This window comes from Barbatula barbatula (assembly GCF_947034865.1).
Source record: "Barbatula barbatula genome assembly, chromosome: 2".
In the NCBI taxonomy this organism is placed as follows: domain Eukaryota; kingdom Metazoa; phylum Chordata; class Actinopteri; order Cypriniformes; family Nemacheilidae; genus Barbatula; species Barbatula barbatula.
The window spans coordinates 874,098-895,499 of NC_136767.1; the positions used below are offsets into that span (position 1 = coordinate 874,098).

Consider the following 21,402-nt stretch of genomic DNA (forward strand, 5'->3'; position numbering starts at 1 on the left):
CCGTCCGACCGGGAGGAGACCCCGGGGAAGACCTAGGACACGCTGGTGGGACTATGTCTCCCGGCTGGCCTGGGAACGCCTCGGTGTCCCCCCGGAAGAGCTGGAGGAAGTGTCTAGGGTGAGGGATGTCTGGGCATCTCTGCTTAGACTGCTGCCCCCGCGACCCGGCCCCGGATAAGCGGAAGAAAATGGATGGATGGATGGTAAAAATAAATAATAATGCTTATGGAAATCAATTGAAGGTGAAAAGTATTGCCCGTTAATAAAATATGAACTTGTTTTTCTTAGCAGTAAGAAATATCTGCAAACATTGAAATGTGACTAGTACATGAACTTAAGCATCCGTCACCTACAGCTGCGTGAGAAACTGCATGTGTGTCAATTGTGTCTTACGTTGAAGAATCATCCTCAATGACTCAGAAACAACGTTTTCTTTGTGGTTTCTGCATTCTTCTGTGGAACTAGGTCCTAAAAGTTGAAAAACCATCATCATCTCACCTGTGCAAGTCACATGTGATGTTACTGATGTCTGTGTTCTGCACGACGTTCTCGTTGTGATAGAAACACGATTCATCTCATCTGAGGAAGCTGTGTGTGATTTGACTGATATCTGTCTTCTGCAGATGTTCTCTTGGTCATAAAAACATGATTCGTCTAGTTTCTGAACCCTATAAAAGAGAATCTTCTGTACAGTGAAAGAGAAAACTGTTGTATTAGTGACAGCGTTGCGTCGCAGAGGAAGATACAAGAACAGTGAGTTTTTAAGGCTTTGCACATCAGTTTAATGGGATTATAATTGTCATGACTTAGAATAAAGCCATCCAGACTGTTTTCAGGAGCTTTAATACCAATGATAACAGTGACGTTATGACTGGATATATTTTGTATATTTTTGTATGTTTATGACTGTTTCTTGTTTTTTTAGATGAGTGAATCTAAACTTCAGGCGAGGTAAATCCAGCTACTTAAATACAGTAAATTGTTTCCATGATAAGACGCTCTGCATTAAATCATCTGCTAAATGCCTAAATCAAATATATTTGTTGTTTTAGATGAAACTGATGAAATGCAAAATAAAGTGAATATATTTGTGTGTGTGTTTCCTGCAGCAGTTATGTGAGAATCGGACATTCTCTGAATAAAGACGAGGAGGGTTTTGTTGAGAGAAGAATGAAAACTGTTCAAGAATGTCTGAAGCGTTGTGGAATAGACTGTCAGGTAAAATGGCACATTCAATAATATCTGTACTTATACTTCATGTACATTCTTAAAAACCTACAAACTAAACAACTGCATTTAACTCTTTGGGAACACTGCTGTTCAATGGGAACTCTTCTTAAGTGTATGAATGTTGTTCACGGGTTTAGGGTAAAGTGCCAAAAATCGCCCTGTTGGGTTCTGGAGGGGGAGAACGAGCCATGCTGGGTTTACTGGGATCTCTGGATGGATTTAAACAGACGGGCCTTCTGGATTGTATTCTCTATATGAGCGGAGTCTCTGGATCCACCTGGTACACACACACACACACACAGAAACACACAAACACAGATGAGTGTCAGAAATGAGATAAACTGTGTGTTGTTTCTATGAAGGTGTATGGCGTCTTTATATAAGGACTCAGACTGGTCCACCAAACCGGACTTGTCCAAAGAGATCGTCCAGAGGCTCAAAGGTCCTGATGTAAACTGGTTTTGTATCGTTTGGCAACTGATGGAATATTACAGAAATAAAGACCTCTTCAGCTTAACTGATGTTTGGGCAGCGCTGGTCGTCCCTTTATTTGTGAAAGAGGTTTGTGACGCTTCATCATTTTTCCTTCAAACAGATTCATGTTCAGATGTTTTGCTCTTTTTAATTATATTTGTGATATTGGTCCTCCAAATAACTTAGACATATGTGCTTCAAGTACTAATGCTAATGTAAGAAATTTTATTTTAGCACACTTCGATTATTCTGAAATGTTTTTTTTACATGTTTCAAATAAACAATTTGACAACAAATAATAAATTAGCTTTAACAGATTATTTTTTGTTATTTTAATATTTTCTCTTCAGATAGATAAAAGCAAACTTTCACAGCAGCGGGGTCACAATGATAAAAACCCGTTTCCCATTTACGAAGTGATTGACAAGCAATGCCGACAACGTCTCCACGAAAGAGGTTTGTGTGTGTGGATCATAAGAAAAGTCAATGGTCTTGATTTGTCTAGTTTTTAAATGGATGTGTTGTTTATCTGCAGGGGTCTTTTGTGAGATCAGCCCATGTGAAGCTGGTTATTCTGTCACTGGAGCGTTTGTGGATACCTCCATGTTTGGCAGTCAGTTTGAGGAGGGACGTAAGATTAAAGATCAGCCTGAAATAGACATGCTCTACCTGCAAGGTACAAACAAAGAATTAGTGTCTGGGGATATTATGGGGTTAAACCATCAAAATATTAGCTGGATGACACAAAAAATAAACATTAGTATTCAGTGGACAACTTTGTGGCATATTAGGGAGCAAGGGTTTATTAAAAAATAACAATAAATATAATATTTATATAAAACACACACTCACTGGAAATAATGCATACATTGATTGCAATTGTATCTTTTATTAATAGATGCACAATAAGATTATATTACAAAAACCATTAAAACCAGTACAAAATAAATGATGTCTGTTAGTTCCCATCTGCACATAACAGAAATCACCAGTAGAGATCCACAGACACTATTAAAGATCCATCCGGTAGATTGTTAAAGCAGTTACCCAGTCGGACTTTGATATGTTTGTCTATCTTCCTGTATTAGTTTTGTTTGTTTATGTTTTACCATAAAATAAAAAAATAAGATAAAATGGAAAGAGAGTCATTCTTACAGAAGTGATATTTTTTAAGGAATCTGCACCTTTACTCGAGTACTGGATTAGTTTACCTTGTCCACCACTGAAAACATGTTACAGGATTATGTATTATATTCAAATTTTGTTATATTTGTTTATCGTCAATGTTGTGTTTTTGTAGGTCTGTGTGGCAGTTGTCTGGCTGACGGAGAGTTCATCATAGAAGTTCTTTTGAAAAAGATTATAGGTATGAGCTGCTGTCTCTGTTCATCTGTTCTGAAAAGAAATATTCTGCTGAAAGTGCAACATACATTTTTCTTTATCATCATGCTGGTTCATTTTTCAATTTTTTCAGAGTTCATTCGTCACATAATATATGACAAAGAAGGGGATGGGAAAACATCTCAAGGTGAAGCATTTCTTATTGCCTTATTTATGGATATATTACATGCATTCACGTGTTTTGTGGCTATATGTCAAATGTAATGTCATGCTCTTCTAATGCTTCACAATCTTGCACAGCAGAAGCATTCATATACAACATATCACGATCCATGACCCTCACCGCACAAAACATCACATATAAAGAAAAGCTTAGAGGTCATGGGACCACTACATTGACCTTACTCCACATAGATAAGAAACATTAAGATGTGAATCACATGCATTCCAAATAACCTGCAGATAAATGATTCAGGTGGGCTTTATTTCCCAGGAGCCCAAGATGTCAAGAGAACATCTTCTGAACATTATTGCATGTTCATGTGTGTTTTTTCAGAAGGTACCGAATCTGAAGACGTTGGCTTCCCGATTCTTGTGTCTCTTGTGGAAATGCATTTCTCAGTGTTGAAAGAAAAAGACCCTTCTGGTCATGAAACCGCCATCAGAACAAAGCTGAAAGGTAAAGTGTTCTGTGATACGAGTGAATCTATCTGTCTTTTTTACACATTATTTCTGTGACGCAAAACCTTGACTACAGATGAACATTGTTGCCATTATTGTACAGAAGAAGTTCAAGACCCTATAAACACATTTTTATAAAGCAAAAAAATAATACACAACATACACAAATGTCAAACTATGATTATAGATAAAAATAAATCCAAACACAAGCTAAAGTAATGTGCATGTTCCCTATTACAGAACTCACTGGAGATGAATGTTGGCTTGGGAAAATTGCATATAAGACAGATGATGAGGTCATAACCATGAAGCTGTTCACCCTGGAAGTGCTCGAGTGTTTGAAGAATCGGTTCGGTTCTTGGTGGCAGGGTAAGTTGTCTCTATACACACATACATCACTTTAATCTTCTGAACGGACGTATAGTTTATGTCAATCACAAAGAAGCCTCTCTGATGGATGTGAAAATGATTCAGAAATCTTGATTTTACAGAGTGTGTTTGATTTTAATCTACACAGATATTTTGGACACCCTTATTAAGTGTGTCATGGAATGGATCTGGGGAAGAAAATACAACATTCTGTACAAGATGAAAGGTGAGAATAGAGACCCGGTATTTCATTCATTGTGAATAATACATTAATTATATAAATGAGGTTTATGATCACATTCTGTTAAATGAAGGACTGCACGCCGCTATTCTAAAGAGTGAGACGAGAGATTATGAAGACGCTGGTATAATGCTCAACTCACCATACATGTCCGTGCTGAGACAGGAGAGAGACGTTGACCTCATCATTTCTCTGGATTTCGGATATCCTTTTCAGGTATCGTAGTTGACTCTCCAAATTCAGACTTATATAATATAAAACCACTGCCCAGTTTGAACAATTATACAGCTGCGCAAAGAATTACGAGACAGTTCAAAATTATTTTCGTTGTTTCTGAAATGACTTTTTATACATCTGTGTTCATGTAAAACAAACACCTTTGTTTCATTCTGTGAGCAAGTGACAACATTTTAGAAATTAAACAAATAAATATGATTTTATTCACGGAAAATTGAAACAGGACAGACAGCTCAAAACGACAAAAAGCTTCATGCTGCAATGCATGCTGGGTAACAGTATAGGACCAAACTCTTGTTTTCAGTACACATTAGAGTAAATTAATTCTCACCAAGAACATTTATACACATATGAATTCAAATGAAATTGGTGTGGATGATTTTCGACAAAGTGATTCTGTTCAGATGAATCTTTCTTTAGTTGGGTTGTGTCCAGCTCAAACACTAAGCGTCACAGAATCAGTCTGGATGACTTGTGTTCTGTATTCTAAACGTGAGCAACTAAATAAACAGATTTCTCAGCATCAAACTCTGTAATTCTCTTCCATCACAGACACTTACATACGCTTCTGAAATATGTGGGGATCTAGACATCCCTTTTCCTGAAGTTGATGTATCCGGTGAGGACCCAAAAAACCCAAAAGACTTCTATGTGTTTGAAGGCAAAGGAGAAGAACCCACCGTGATACACATCCCTCTCTTCAACAAAGTGAACTGTGGAGGCAAGTTCAAATCTTCCAGTCGTCTCAATGATCTCAAGTCATGAATGAAACTGTGTTGTGATTTGTGTTTCTGTTTCAGCAGATCAAATTGAGGAGTGGAGAGAGAAATATAAAGTCTTTCAACTTCCCTACAGCGCTATTGACATCGATCCTCTTCTTAAAGTCGCTGGCCAAAACATCACAAACAACAAAGAGAAACTGAAGAAAGAGATTCAAAGGATCATCGACAGAAAGCACAAACAGAAAGACAACTGATGCCAATCTGAATAGACCTATTTGATGCCAATCTGCATAAACATCAGTCATTTTATCATCATTTCTGCCTTTAATCAGCACTTCATAATTCACTTGCTTTATCCTAGAATGTGATTGTTTCCAGTATAAGATCAGAATGTTACGCTTCAGCTATGACATGTTCAAACTGTTTCTGCAGGTTCTCATAAGCTGCTGTTTTGTTAAGCAATAATGAAATGATGACTATTGGGTTATTTAACTCTGGAATACCCATTTAAAAACATTGCTTTGCTTCTCTTGAAATAAATGAATTGGTTAAAAAATTTTTTATTTTTGTCTTGTTTTCTGTAGCAAAGAGCTAAACTATTTGAAGTGATTGTCATACATTCTTCAAAAGCTGAACAATAAAAATAGACAACATACTTAAAGTGGACATTCCCTGTGATGCCAATTTTTAACCTCAAGTCAGTGTGTAATGTTGCTGTTAGAGCATAAACAATATCTATGATATCTAACAATATCAAAGATATTTAGAAGAATGTTAGAAATTTTCAGTTCTGGGACATTATTCACCACCATAGTAGTGTCACGACCGGGGAAGGACAGAACCCAAACGCAGGCAGTAGGTGCGGGAGAAACAATTATTTATTTAACAAACACAAAACAAGACCCACAAGGGGTTAAAATAGATACGACAGAAATAATAATTACACGATAAACAGGAACGAAGACCAGACCAGACCAAATGGTCTTGCAAGGCATTACACAGGCGAGTAATACAATGCATACGAGCACAGGTGTCAAGACCCAGAACTCTGTGGCTCTCTCCAATGACCACCAGAGGGCATCCTCTCCCGAGTTCTGATTCCGTTCTGGACTACATTACCCAGATGTCCGGTATCACAGGATAATCACCACCAGGTGTTCCCCGTTACCACTCCATTATATATACTGTGCTTGGACTCTCATTCATTACGAAGTCTTGTTTAGCCCGTCTTACATTTCTGAGTGTTTATATTGGTCTGTTTACCTGTGACTGCTCCTGTACCTTTGACTCCTTGCTGCCTACCCTCCCGACCTACTGCTTTGTTTGTGACCTGTCTATTGCCTGCCGCCTGCCCTCTGCCCTGATCTTAGTCTGGTAACCGACCTTGATTCTGTCTGCCTGTATTATTCTTGTCGCTGTTGATTGACCCTTGCCTGCTTATACTACGATATATATTAAACATTGCAAATGGATCCGAACGCCCCTGACTCGTCATTACAACAGGACAGAAAATACAAGGGCATTAAAAAAGGAACTAAATCAAGCAGGGAACAGGTGAGGGGCATGAAACCATAAGATCATTAATGATGCAGGGACATGAGAGGGAGAGAAAGCACATTATGTCGTGACAGATAATAATGTGTTTCTCTCCATTCAAAACACGTGGTACTGTCATGATCCTGCCCCAAGACTAGAAAAACCTTACAAGACATGGCAGAGCCATGACAAGTAGAAAACATGTTGTTTTACACAGTATGAGACATTTTGAAGAATTTATTTCTGGGGCACCTTTAACTACCATTTTAATGGTAGTGGATGATGTCCCAGAACTGAAAATTGCTAACATTCTTCTAAATATCCTCCTTTGTGTTCAGCAGAACAAATTTAAACAGGTTGGGAACAACATAAAGGTGAGAAAATGATGACAGAATTTGTATTTATTTGAAAGGGAGGTGCAGAGGTCCCCAGGATGATAGTGCCCATGCTGAGGACGCGTCCCTCCGGAAAAGGATCCAAGGGGGTCGCTCAGTTAAGGTCATCCAGTAGATGTGTTTCAATGTGACTGGTGGTGTGATCACATGACCCTGAAGGTTTGCATGTTTTATACGTCACCTTGAGTGTTTATAGCAACTGGACTTTCGTCCTGTTTGCTGAAACTTCAGATGTGTACAGTGAGAGCATCATGATTGGGTTTGTTTAGTTTGTGATACAGGAAGATGATATTCCTAGAAGAGTGACACAAACAACATTTGAGTATTTCATATTTTCCCATCATATCAACACTTAGAGCACCTGCATGCCAATAAAAGTTTATCAGTCGGGTTCAGACACAATTGTAAAATATGTGATGGTCATTTTTTACATGTAGAAATATGTTATGGATTTATAATTGCTGAAGAAAATGGTGCGTGTTCACAATGCCTTTATTAATGATGAATTCTGAACACACTTAAACACACAATATGCACACGGACTAACACACTTAAACACACACAAAATGGACACGGACTAACACACACGCACACAGACTAACAGACGTGGACACACACACACGGACTATCACACAAAGACACACACACACAATATGCACATGGACACACGCACACAGACTAACACACATAGACACACACAAATTATGCACACGGACTAACACACATAGACACACACACAATATGCACACGGACTAACACACAAAGACACACACACAATATGCATGCAGACTAACACACATGGACACACGCACACAGACTAACACACATAGACACACACACACGGACTAACACACATAGACACACACACACACGGACTAACACACATAGACACACACACACGGACTAACACACATAGACACACACACACACGGACTAACACACATAGACACACACACTGACTAGCACACATAGACACACACACACACGGACTAACACACATAGACACACACACGGACTAGCACACATAGACACACACACAATATGCACATGGACACACGCACACGGACTAACACACATAGACACACACACAATATGCACACGGACTAACACACATAGACACACACACAATATGCACATGGACACACACACACGGACTAACACACATAGACACACACACAATATGCACATGGACACACGCACACTGACTAACACACACAAACACAATATGCACACGGACACGGACTAACACACACACACAATATGCACACAGACTAACACACATAGACACACACATAATATGTACACGGACTAACACACACACACAATATGCACACAGACTAACACACATAGACACACACATAATATGTACACGGACTAACACACAGGGACACACGCACACAATATGCACACAGACTAACACACATAGACACAAACACAATATGCACACGGACTAACATACTTCAACACACACACAATATTCACACGGACTAACACACAGACACACACACAAAATGCACACGGACTAACACACATGGACACACACACACACACACAATTGCACACAGACTAACACACATGGACACACACGCACACACAATGCACACAGACTAACACACATGGACACACGCAGACGGACTAACACACACACACACACACAATATGCACACAGACTAACACACATAGACACACACACAATATGCACACGGACTAACACACACAGACACACATGGAAATGCGCACACACACGGACGCGAAGACACACACGCACAGTGGTTATCACTGAGAAGCACACATGTAAGATAAAAGAGAGAAACAGGTCAAATATTAAACAGACTATAAACTCCTACATGCAATATGGATTAGTTAAAACTTGAACATTCTAATTCTAAGAAGTTGAGCTGATAGGATGGGATATGTGATACTTTATTTAAATACAATTGTATGGAAAACCTCTCTCGTCTATTGTGTCACTGAATACGGAGTCATTAACAGGTTTTAAATGACACAAGGGTTAATAAACAATGACAGAATTTATTTTCAGTAAATGATCACTTTTTTATTTGATAAAAAACAGCAAGTCATCACTGTAGTAAAGAATGCAGGCGGTTTTTATTACACCTGAGAATTTAAGGCAGTATTTACAGGTTTTTACAGACGCTAGGACACATTTCTCAATACTTAGGTCACTTTTGCAAAACTCTTCACACAGTTCTCCTAACCAACTTTCAGCTTGGCAAAGCAGTTCATTTCACATTCAAAATGCACTACAACTACCAAAACACTTTATTCAGGTCTCAAATCAACTCATTCTTCCAGAACACTAGCAAAGGTTGACAGCCGACAAACACACTTTGTCACCCACAAAACAATGACCTAAAAAACACTAACAACATGCAGCATTATACAATGTTTTCTTGTGTTAAACAAGGACACATCTCGGTTTATAATTCACTCTAATATGTTACTGGAACGAATCAGACATGATGCAGAATTCCTCAATATTTTATGTCGTTTATTTATTTTATTTTTAAGTAATTCCAAAATACAAGAATTTTTACATCCACTGATACAGATAGTATAGTACAGTAATGCTAATCCCTGGCCATCTTCTTCCTCTTTCAGCCACTTGTCTATTTCTGGCCGGGTCCATGTTTACATCACAATACAGAACTATTCAGCAGTTTCTCCTTCTGTAATGAAATTGAAAGAGTAACACCTGTGTAGAGGTTCATCTACAATGAGAATCAGCTGTCGCTGGTCCAATAGTCCAATTGTTTTATAGCATTTACAGTTATTTTAAGATTTAAAAAATATTTCATTCAAATATTACTGTAGAAATGTCTTATTCAGTTTTGTATTATGTTATTGTTTTCAACAGTTTTGAAAACAGTATGTAAGCATGTGAAAATTGGCCTGTATGTACAAAGAGTTTTGAGAGATGTAGTCATTGAATGCATTTTGTGCCAAAGCAATGATAATTGATCCTCAGTTTAGCCCACATACACTTCTATGTGAAGAGTTTTGCAAAAGTGACCTAAGAATTGAGAAATGTGTCCTAGCGTCTGTAAAAACTGTTATTTCTTAAGCTGATAGATTTGTGATTTGATTACATATCCACCTCCCATCCTATCAGCTCAACTTCTTGTTTTATCACCTGCTCCACGTGATCACATGACATGATAATGTCCACACGGGGAATTGTATCGCACTTCTTGCTCCTCGCTGCGTCTAGATGTGTATAATGTGATGCATCTGCCCTGAAACTACACAACAACAACAACAACAACAAAACACCGACTGACAGAACAAAACCTCCGCGTGCACATGTGAGTTCTCAACTGCTGAAACTTGCGTAAAAACTATTGTTGCTCTCATCTTTGAGTTGAGATAATAAGCCCGTTTCCACAAGGATTGGGATTTGTTTTATTAGTAAATCATAATAATGATTTAGTATCTCATAAAAATGACTTCAATAGCTCAAAATAATGAGAAACTAAGTTGAAATTTGATATTAAGTGTACTAAATTACTAAGTCATTATAGTGAGAAAGTGTCTCCTTATTTTGAGTCACTAAGTATATCATGAGTTACTTTGACATACTTAAGTCATTATTATGAGTTACTAATTAAAATAAAATTCCCAACCCTGGCGGAAACAGATAACGTTGGGGAAATACAAAAATAGTTTGCTTCACCTGCAGTTCATCATTCTTGTGAAATATCCATGCACTTAATATATTTATCATTAACTTAATAATATAATATGTGTTCTCGTGTGTGTATTCTCCTGATGTTGAAAACAACATCACCGGTGATCTAAAAGAAATCTCAAATCTAATGATATGATGAGGTCTGTCAAGTTTCTTAAGCGCACCGAACAGAAACGTTTTACAAAAGTCTATTTAATTCTTGTATAAATGCATTTGTGTCGGTCTCGGAGTTAAATGTCTCTTTCGTATCTGTGGAGAAATTCATCTGGACACAGATCATGATGTGGCCATAGCCTACTGGTTTTGTAATGGTGATGAACTTTGTCATTTTGTATTTTCCAATAGTGCGGACAAAGCACCAACTCGAAAGTTTAGTTAGTCATTTATTCTATGTCAGGAATGTGGTGAATGGTTAAATGTATTTCAATTCAGTTGGAAACTATTAAAGAAAGCAGAAATATAAGCCTGCTATAATAAAACGTGTTGACAATTACACCAGACGTGCTCTAGATGGCATAACTGTGTAAACATACTAAACCCTAGTTTCTGGTGTAAATATGGCTTTGAGTGTATTTGCTCATATATAAATCCATACAGTCATAAATTGTATTTCCTAATGTAGGTGAAAGGTTTGTCTTGTCAGACAGACGCACGCTTGCTTTCATCATCTCTATCTGTTGGCACATTTTGCTTAATATTTTGCAAGAGCTGGGGGGCATATAAAAGAAACCATTGGCGATAGAGTGGAAAGCTTTTGTCAGTTAAAGACATCTTAGTTGTATATACAATTATATTTAATATTTTTACAGTTATTTATTTGTTTAAATACAGAGAGGGTATTTCAAGAGCTGAGATTTGTGGTGTTCTATAAATTCATAATTTTGTATTCGTTATTGTCTTAAGATTCTGGAACATGTCTGCCAACGGTTTTGTACCATCTTGCTACGCCAAGGAAATGCCAGCCATTAATAAATCTACTGAAGGGTAAGTAGACTTTATCAAGCAAAATATTTATAATTTTTTGATTCAATATATTTGAATGGATTGAGTGAAGTCAGGGGGGTCGTGGCCCACAAGGGGGCTTCAGATGACTTTAAGGTGGCCTCAAGATGACTAATCATTTAAAATGAGACAAAAGGGGCATTGAAATACATTTTTAAATAATAAAAAACAAGACATTTTATGAAGAATAAACATTTCGCCATTTAGATTAGATTAGATTAGATTCAACTTTATTGTCATTACACATATACAAGTACAGTGTAACGAAATGTAGTAATTTAATGACAAGCTTCAAATAATTTTATTTGTGGATATGAATTTTGAGTTTTTGTGAGTGGGATGAACATTGATGAATACAACAAAAGGCATTGGACCCATGGATTTAATGATCGTTGTCTCATTTGATATATTTTTGTTTCTTTTTCGTCAGTTGTGAAGAATACAACACTGTACCACTCAATGGATCCCATATTCAGCCGAATGGAAAGTGTTCGTCCTCTATAATAACATGTAACGCAGGTAACTGTCTATTCAGAAGTAACCGCAACATATTTGCGTATTAAAAATAAAGAACTTTGCATAAATTGGACGAAAATTCTGGCAAACTAATAATAGGCTTTTTATTTTACAAACAGATTACCTGGTAAATTTAGTTCGGGCCTTACATTTTTTTTTTATTCTGCATGTATTTTCGATGTGAATAATTTTTTTTAAATGTATATTATTTCTGCAATTTTTGAATGCAAAAACCTCTTACAGTATGCAAAACTAAATCAAATTCAAGAGCAAGAGCCAGTAAACTGATAAACAATGCACAATAAATATTTCAGTACCGTACCAAAACCACCACATAAGAACATTTCCTGCTTATATAAACACTGATAGCTGCTTTTGCAAATTGTTCCCAATGGCATTTGTCATGTGTTTGTGTCTGGTGTTTTATTTTTAGCGTGTCATCGCACAAAACCTGATTGGTGAGAAGGCGTGCATTGTTAGTAACCTGACCTCAGGTGTGTCTTGTTCAGCAGCGAGTTCCTTGTTTTGTTCTGTGACAGGACAGACAGAGGCGAGGTGTTCGGATGGACTGATCTGTTCTTGCTTACGCATCATACAGAAGCTTCGCCACTTTCATCTTACCCCTAGTCATGTCTTCTGTATGTCCTTGTTGTCCCGATCATAAAGGAGATGATGTGTCCATACCGTTGGTGGTTGGAGACGCACGTCTCGCTCCAACCCAGGACCTGTGGAGCACAGCCAGAGACAAAGCCGTCAAGCTGAGGATGGAGACGTCTGGACCGGGCTCAGAACCTTCCATGACCGTCCATCAGATGTTTAAGGCTACGGTGGAGAGGTACGGAGACGTTCCTGCCCTTCGTGAAAAGAGAAATGGAATGTGGGTCAACCTGACGTATAAGGAATACTATCAGCATTCTAGAGCAGCTGCCAAAAGCTTCTTGAAGGTATGAATTCACACAGCTTCGCGCCTAAAGGTTTTTCCTTTCCAACTCTTTACGCTGTGAACGAAAGACATTTGATACTTAGTTTAGTCCATGCTTGACACCTTTACCGTATAAATAATGTATGCACTGTTAGTTCAATCTATATTCTATTCAAATATCTATTTTGTGTAAAAGCTTCTCTTCGACTGACAGAACTCAAATGGGATTCACCATGATAGATCTGATAGATTCTACTATCTTGTTATTGATCCAAAATGATACTGTAGTGTTGTTCCATCTTGTTCATACGCCAAAACTGATTGGTGTAACTATCCTGCTGACTTGGATGTCAGAGGGGAAGAACAGCAGGGACGAGGGGAAGTGACGTTATAATAAAATGAACAAAGTTTATTGTAGAGAGAAAACATTGTTGCGTTCAGCTGCCCATTCTAACTTTGCCTAGAACTCTGTCTAGAGTTTACTCTATCTACGTCTAACTCGGTCCGACTAGAAGCACATTGAGCTGGTTTTATTTTACCAACATAGACGGTGGAAAATAACTGCTGCACAACATTGTCACGTGACGTTATTATGAACCTTGAGAACCGCAAACTCGTATCTACTTGTGAAGACAATACAAATGCAGCATCCAACAGAATGTAGAATAAAGCTAAAGTAATATAGAATATAATTACTAGATAGAAATGAATATAATCTATAACTAATAAAGTAAATATGTAGCAAAATAAAGAATAATAAGGATAAGGAAATAAGACACAAAATGTATGTCTGTACTCTCAAGTCAGAATTTCATCATCTTTAGGAAATACCTCACACAGGTTGCTTTTAAGAAATTGACGATCCATCGTGTGCTTCAACGGCTCTAGTTTGATTGTTCTGTGAATGATCTGAACGAGTGCAGGTGGTGAATCGTCTTTCATTCATTGGTCATGCATTATCTCTCCTCTAGCTCGGACTGAAGCGATTCCACGGAGTCGGTATCCTGGGCTTCAATTCCTCTGAATGGTTTATAGCGGACCTTGGATGCATCCTGGCTGGGTATGGATTGAGAATGAACGCGTTTACATTTCAGTCAAATGTGGAGCCAAAGAATGAGAAAATATAACAGAACGCATGATCTGATGTTGTTGAATCACATCTATCGTTTTCAAAGGGGACTGGCCACTGGAATCTACACGACCAACAGTCCAGAAGCATGCCAGTATGTCGCTGAAAACTGTGAAGCTAATGTTCTGGTGGTCGAAAACCACAAACAACTGATCAAAATCCTCCAGGTAGTCTGAAACCATGTTTATATCTTTGTCTATAAAACTAAGTTGAAGCATTAACTGTAAGCATTTCAATCAAAAAAGGGTTTTTACTGTAAATAGTACAATCAAATGAATTGTTACTTTCTTTTGGCAGATCAGAGATCAGTTACCACATCTGAAGGCTATCGTTCAGTACAAGGGTGAACTGGAGCAGAAGTTAGCAGATGTGTATACGGTAAGCCCTGTAAAACTACAGCCGTCCACTGTCCAGCTAACAGAAAACGTTCTCCCAAAGTTATCAAAACGTTGCTGCAGTGAAAGCATTTTAGAAACACATCGGCTAGAAACACGGTCAATGTTTTTAAAATGTTATAAAACCGTTGGTAATCAAACACCATTCGTACATGGTTGGTGTAATGTTTGTATTCAAAAACAACGTTTTCACAACCTAATGGGAATATTAGCAAAACGTTCTTAAAACGTTTTTTCTTTAGCTGCTCGCATGGTTAGGATGTTCTTTCATGCTGGTCTCAGGATATTTACACAAATGACTGTTCTCAAACAAGTAGCATGTATGTGTCACAGGGTGTGTGTTTGCGTGTCCGCGCGCGTGTGTACAGGTTTGTCAAATTTGACCGAATATTTGAGTATGCCCTCACAAACACAGTGAAACATAAAGTGTTTTATAAATGAAAATATAAATCCAAGTGCTTTACAAGAAGTCCATTTGGAGAAACTCGTTTCACGCAGCTCATGTTCATCTTTGGTTCTCTCGCAGTGGGCTGAATTCATGAAGATGGGTAAAGACGTCCCAGACGCAGAACTGGACACAGTGATCGACAGTTTGAAATCTAATGAGTGCTGCACGCTTATCTACACGTCAGGGACCACCGGCAATCCCAAAGGGGTTATGCTCAGCCACGACAACGTGAGGATGACAGATCAACTGAATTTTCTCTACGTGTTTAAGGCTGCTGATGTCTCTGTTCTGTCCAGATCACATGGACGGCCAGTGCAGCGGGCGCCATGACCCGACAGAGGATGGGTGAGGAGGCGGTGGTGAGCTATCTGCCTCTGAGTCACGTGGCTGCCCAGATGAATGACATGTGGATCTCCATGAGGTTCGCAGCTACGACCAATTTTGCCGAGCCGGATGCCCTTAAGGTTAATAACCTTTTTGTGTACTGTAGTTTTGTGCTCTTGTGACATGTACTGAATAATTATGAGACTGCTTTATATTTGTGTAAACCAATTTATTCCAGTCTACTTGTCATAGATTGCTGTTGTAAACCTGGAATGGTCTCGGTTATATTTGCAACACAGGGCTCTCTAGGTAACACTCTGAAAGAGGTGCGTCCCACGAGTTTCTTGGGAGTTCCTCGAGTCTGGGAAAAAATGCAAGAAGCGATGAAAGCCGTCGGTGCCAAGTCATCCGTGATGAAGAAGACGATTGGCGACTGGGCCAAGGGAATAGGTCTTGCGGCGAGCTACAGTGCCATGAACGGGTGCGCTCAGAAACAAAGAAAAATATGCATGTTGAATTACATCTTGAATCGTCTGAGAATAACACAGAGCTTGTTTTATCGTCTATAGCGATTCCTCCGTGCCCTGGGGTTTCACGATGGCAAATAACCTGGTTTACAAGAACGTTCGGAAAGCTCTTGGTCTGGACTGCTGTCGGGCTTGCTTCACAGGTGCAGCTCCCATCACCAAAGACACGCTGGAGTATTTCATGAGCCTGCACATTCCCATATTCGAGCTGTACGGCATGAGCGAGAGCTCGGGACCTCACACCCTCTCCTGGATTCAGGACTACCGGATCATGAGGTAAGTGTTGATGCGTGTCTCCTTTGCAGAGACTGATCATTTTGGCTAGTTTTGTGATGTTCTGGTGTGGTGTCCTCCAGCTGTGGTAAGGTGATGATAGGCTGCAAAACCAAACTTGATAAAGAGGACGCTGACGGGAATGGAGAGATCTGTTTCTGGGGCAGACACGTGTTCATGGGATACCTCAACATGCCGGAGAAGACGGAAGAGGCTTTGGATGCGGAGGGATGGCTGCACTCAGGAGATCTCGGCAAACACGACGACAATGGCTTTCTGTACATCACGGGCAGGATTAAAGGTAGGAACCTGGACCCCTGGAGTGACGTATGATCACATGGGATTAATCATCTATTGTACAACTTAACTTTTATTGAGCGTTGAAAGTAACGTGTTTTGTGCCAAAGAAATGGCAATTCACTGTCTATAGTGATCATAAAGAGTAAAATATAGGCTGAATTGAATCATTCTGAAATTGGGTAATAAAAACTTCCATTTAGTTCCAGATACAGAATTGTCGTGTTTCACAACTAGTTGCACAGCTTAACACATTTACATTCACAGACCACAATAGGGCAAATGTAATATTTATTTCTGTGACAACAACCGGGTGTCTGTACTACATTCATTTTAATTCAATAATTCAACAAATGTTAAACATAATAACAAATTAATAAATAATAATGTGTAAATTCATAAAGCAATGTGATACTTTAATTACTGAACTTCCTAAAAGTAATATGATAAGTCTGCATGCTTCTTTTAATGCGTACACCAACAAATTCTGCTTTATCATTGGATTTTTTAATACTTTAAAGTAATTTTTTCATCACATTAGGAGGAAACATTCTAATATAAGATGTGTGGAATTCTCTTCACAGAAATAATCATCACCGCTGGCGGTGAAAACATACCACCGGTCCCCACTGAGGATGCTATAAAGGAGGAAGTGTCAATCATAAGCAATGCCATGTTAGTTGGGGACAAAAAGAAGTTTTTGGCCATGCTTCTAACACTTAAGGTAATGCTACACATTTCACACAAAAAAAGACAACTCGGGCTTAATTTATGTCAGGTTCAAAATGCACATTATCAGAATTTTTACACGAAGCGTTTGACGGCTTTTCTAAAGCTTTCTTAAGGTCTGAAAGCACCGTGAAAATCTGACACGCCGACTATCGTAATGGACGAAATATTGTGTGGCCTGATCCTGACTCGAGTGGTTTTAGTTTTATTAATATTGTGAATTGACCTTTTCTCTTTTTTATGTCATTAATACTTTAATTGCTATGTAGGTTTCATTTATTTTTATTTCAGTTTTATTCTTTAATGATTTTCTGCCTCACCACAAACTTATTTCAGTTTATTGCTAAGCTATTTTAAGATTGTTAGGCTCATGTTTTGATTTAATTTTGAACAGAAATGTTTTAATACTTTAATTTAACTACAACAACGACTGACTTGTTTAAATCATGTGTCCTTTCAGTGTAATGTTGATGAGAATGGCGAGCCCACGGATGAACTGACGCCGCTGGCTGTGGAATTCTGCCGGCAGCGCAGCGTCACCGCTAGCAAAGTCTCGGAGATCATTAACAAAAAAGAGCCAGCCATTTACAAAGCCATCCAGGAGGGCATGGACCGCGTAAACGCCCGAGCCGCATCCAACGCCCAGAGAGTCCAGAAATGGACCATCCTTCCACAAGACTTCTCCATATCCGGGGGAGAACTCGGTGAGTTGTTTTTACGGAAGACAGGACAGCAATGTGTGTTAGAATTATCTGTCAGTTGATGCGCTCAATATATCAAAGATCAGAGACTCCAAGATGCCCGGAACAAACATGTCTGACTGCATACCTGACCTCATAATGGGGGTCAGGTATGTTAACACACTGATGCATCTGTGACCTATGTGCATGCGTTCCATTCCAACATTGTAATGATGTCATATTTTACCAATGAGAAGCGTGCTATAAAGTTTATTTCTTTTCCTCTCAGGTCCAACCATGAAGCTGAAGAGGCCTGTCGTCACTAAAATGTATCAGGAGGAAATCAACAAATTCTATGGAGAATAACACAAGAGAGACATTTGAAAGGAACCAAACTATTAAACTTGTCAGAGCAACGGTAGATGACAACACCGGGATGCCGGCTCTGTGGATTTCGCTCTCTCCAGGGCTTCTGATAGACTTCAGGACACAAGCCAGCCAATTCAGTATCTGCTGTTGAACACACTGAATTCTAGAAACTGTGATTTCTACCATGCTATATGAGTAACGCATACCTTTGTAGTCTCGATCGATCATTAGAAGCGCACTTTTCTATTGTATATTCTGTATAATATACTTATAAATGAGATTATTGTGCATATTACTGTTAATCTGAGGAAAACTTTCACTGTTTTGAAGAAAATCTGTAGAGGTTTAATATTGCTGCTCGCAACACACATTAATAGTATCGTATAGTATTGTTTGAACTTCAAACAGGTACAGTTTAACCGTTTGTCTCGCCAAGTTTCACCACTTATGATTGGAGCTTGTCAGCCAGAATATATAAATGTATAATATATAAATGAATAAAATATATATTTGGATATGTTTAAAAAATCATGTTCTGCTATTGATTGTCTATTGATTGTTATGCATTAAGAAGGTAAATAATGGGAGCAGGTGCAGGAAACCTCTTGCTTTCGACCTATGGGTTCCCACTAAACAAACCACCACTTTAAGCACATTACACGCAATTATCCGCCCTGTCATTGTTTTATACATTGTCTTCCAGAACCAGTTATGAAGTAACACGAGCAGGTTTCGGCAAGAAACATCATACCTCCATAAAAGGGTGTTGAGTTTTCTTTAATGTTCTATTGAGAATAACCTGCTGTGTTTGGCGTTCTTCTCCTTTCATAATAATTGAAACTGTCTGATGTTACGTGAAACTGCAAATGCCAATGTTGTACTGTTAGATTATTGAAAGTAACACAGACGGGATGGGATGTACAGTTCTTATGAGATGGTACATACAATAGAGGCCGAAAGTGATTAGATTAGATTAGATTAGATTCAACTTTATTGTCATTACACATATACAAGTGCACTGTAACGAAATGTAGTTTAGGTCTAACCAGAAGTGCAGTTAGCAAGTGCAGGATATACCGTTAGAATAAATACAGAATACAATAGTGACAATATAATACAGTGGGCATGGACTATAAAATATTTTGCAGTAGGTGTGTTCTATGAAAATATGACAGTAGGTATATACTATGAACAATATATACAGATGACTATATACTATGAACTTGTAGAAAAGATGTCCGCCCAAGGGCAATTGAGTCCTTAAAGATTTTGTATGCGTGTTTTGTAGTGGTGCTTAAGAATTAAAGAAGGTTTGGCAAAAAAAATACACAATACTTCTGTAGTCGAAAACGAGAGAATCAAGATTCTTTTCGAGATTCTTTGCATTTTTTTGCAAAATAGAATAGAAAAAACATTCCTCGATGAACCTTGAAACATTCCAAATAATTGTGTCAAAAAAATACTTAAACCAGCTTTTCTACATTTTGTACACAGTAAAATCGCAAGTGTTAAAACCTTTCAAATTAAAACAAAACACAAACCTTTTTTGGATGTTTATTATCGTATTTCAAAAATGTGTGAAAAATCTGTAAAACTTGGCGTTTTTTTGACAAGTAAATGTTGACGAGCGCTTTTTTAGCAAATAAAAAGCTGGCAGCGATGTGGTTACAAATAGCAGCCAAGGGCCATCTTTTGTTGCAACTCATATCAAGCTTGAAATGCAATAAAAAATGATTGAAGGTGAAAATTAAAAATGTATACAAAACTATGCTCCAACCAGCGTTTCGACCGCCATTTCATTTTTCCGTATCCCCTTCCTTGCATTTTGTACGTGTCTGCAAGTCCCGCTACTCGCTTGTTATTGGTCAGCTGTCACAAAGGGGCCAAAGCCGTCAAATCTTTTTCAGCTAGAAATTACACTCTGAGCTGCAGAAAAAGACACCGGCAGTGTTGTTCAAAAAGTGCTCATTTACTACATATAATGTAAAAAGATATAAAAAATGATAAAAGGACACCAAGTGTGAACATAGCCTTATTCTGTCAAATTACTTTTTATACATTACAAGTGAAATACTTCAATATTGTGCAAGTAGAACCTTGAATTAGTTTTCTTTTGGTGAACAAGAAGATCTGTAATGGAGAGGCATTTGTGGGCAGTGGATGGCATTAGAGATGAGAATGCATTTTTAAGATTTATGTTGAGATATAATCATAATAGACAAAGAGTTTTGTGTTGAGGTGTTGGGTATCTTGTGACACCTTCCTTCTCGATGTAAAAAAATGGAATTTTGAGAATGTCCCTCACTTATCCTCAGTCATAGAGATTGTAGACTAATGAACTTCCTTTAGTTTTAAAGGAAGCCATTCGTTCCCCTTTTGCGTCATTGGATTGTGTAACAGGTCTACTCTTTACACAGACACAATAGAATGCAGTGACTTTGAGTGTCACCTTGAATTGAACGGCAGCTTTATTTCAGTCAAATAAAAATATCTGCCCGTTACATTATTTAAAAATAATCATTCTGTCATCATTTTAAACTCTTGTGTTGTGTTCTGTGCAACACAAAAGCAGATATTTTTAAAAATGTCTTCTTTTGCCGTACATTAATAAACATCCATGGACGTAAATGTGCCCAAATTAGCCAGAATGCTACGTTTGTATTTGTAATCCATTTGCCAGATGTTCTTAGGACAACTAACTAAAAAGAAATTGCAACAAATCAGATAACCACCGTCTAACACATGACCCATGACCTCTTTATTCTTCCTTAACAGTCTGGTTATTGCTCGTCCGATTACCAAACGCAGCATATTTCAATGAAGGACTCAAAGTCCCCAGATCACAATCTAGTCGTT

At 38.2% G+C, this 21,402-nt stretch overlaps 2 protein-coding genes across 2 annotated transcripts; both read left to right on the forward strand.

Annotated features, from left to right (window-relative positions):
* The first annotated feature begins 698 nt into the window (after window positions 1-698).
* Window positions 699-5,960, forward strand: LOC306904135 (cytosolic phospholipase A2 gamma-like). The gene is made up of 15 exons (XM_079473837.1): window positions 699-753; window positions 926-951; window positions 1,110-1,218; window positions 1,368-1,510; window positions 1,593-1,791; window positions 2,055-2,160; window positions 2,240-2,380; window positions 3,005-3,070; window positions 3,179-3,232; window positions 3,602-3,724; window positions 3,967-4,095; window positions 4,244-4,321; window positions 4,410-4,552; window positions 5,126-5,294; window positions 5,377-5,960. Exons 2-15 carry the CDS (start codon window positions 926-928, stop codon window positions 5,547-5,549), a joined length of 1,659 nt encoding a protein of 552 aa, XP_079329963.1. The 5' UTR covers window positions 699-753; the 3' UTR covers window positions 5,550-5,960.
* Window positions 5,961-10,418: 4,458 nt separating this feature from the next.
* On the forward strand, window positions 10,419-19,068 carry LOC306890098 (long-chain-fatty-acid--CoA ligase ACSBG2-like). Its single transcript, XM_079449607.1, has 15 exons — window positions 10,419-10,552; window positions 11,839-11,919; window positions 12,368-12,456; window positions 13,120-13,397; window positions 14,347-14,435; window positions 14,551-14,671; window positions 14,802-14,882; window positions 15,426-15,575; window positions 15,644-15,811; window positions 15,971-16,152; window positions 16,241-16,474; window positions 16,555-16,772; window positions 17,353-17,492; window positions 17,958-18,201; window positions 18,467-19,068. Exons 2-15 carry the CDS (start codon window positions 11,849-11,851, stop codon window positions 18,541-18,543), a joined length of 2,142 nt encoding a protein of 713 aa, XP_079305733.1. The 5' UTR covers window positions 10,419-10,552; window positions 11,839-11,848; the 3' UTR covers window positions 18,544-19,068.
* Window positions 19,069-21,402: the final 2,334 nt, after the last annotated feature.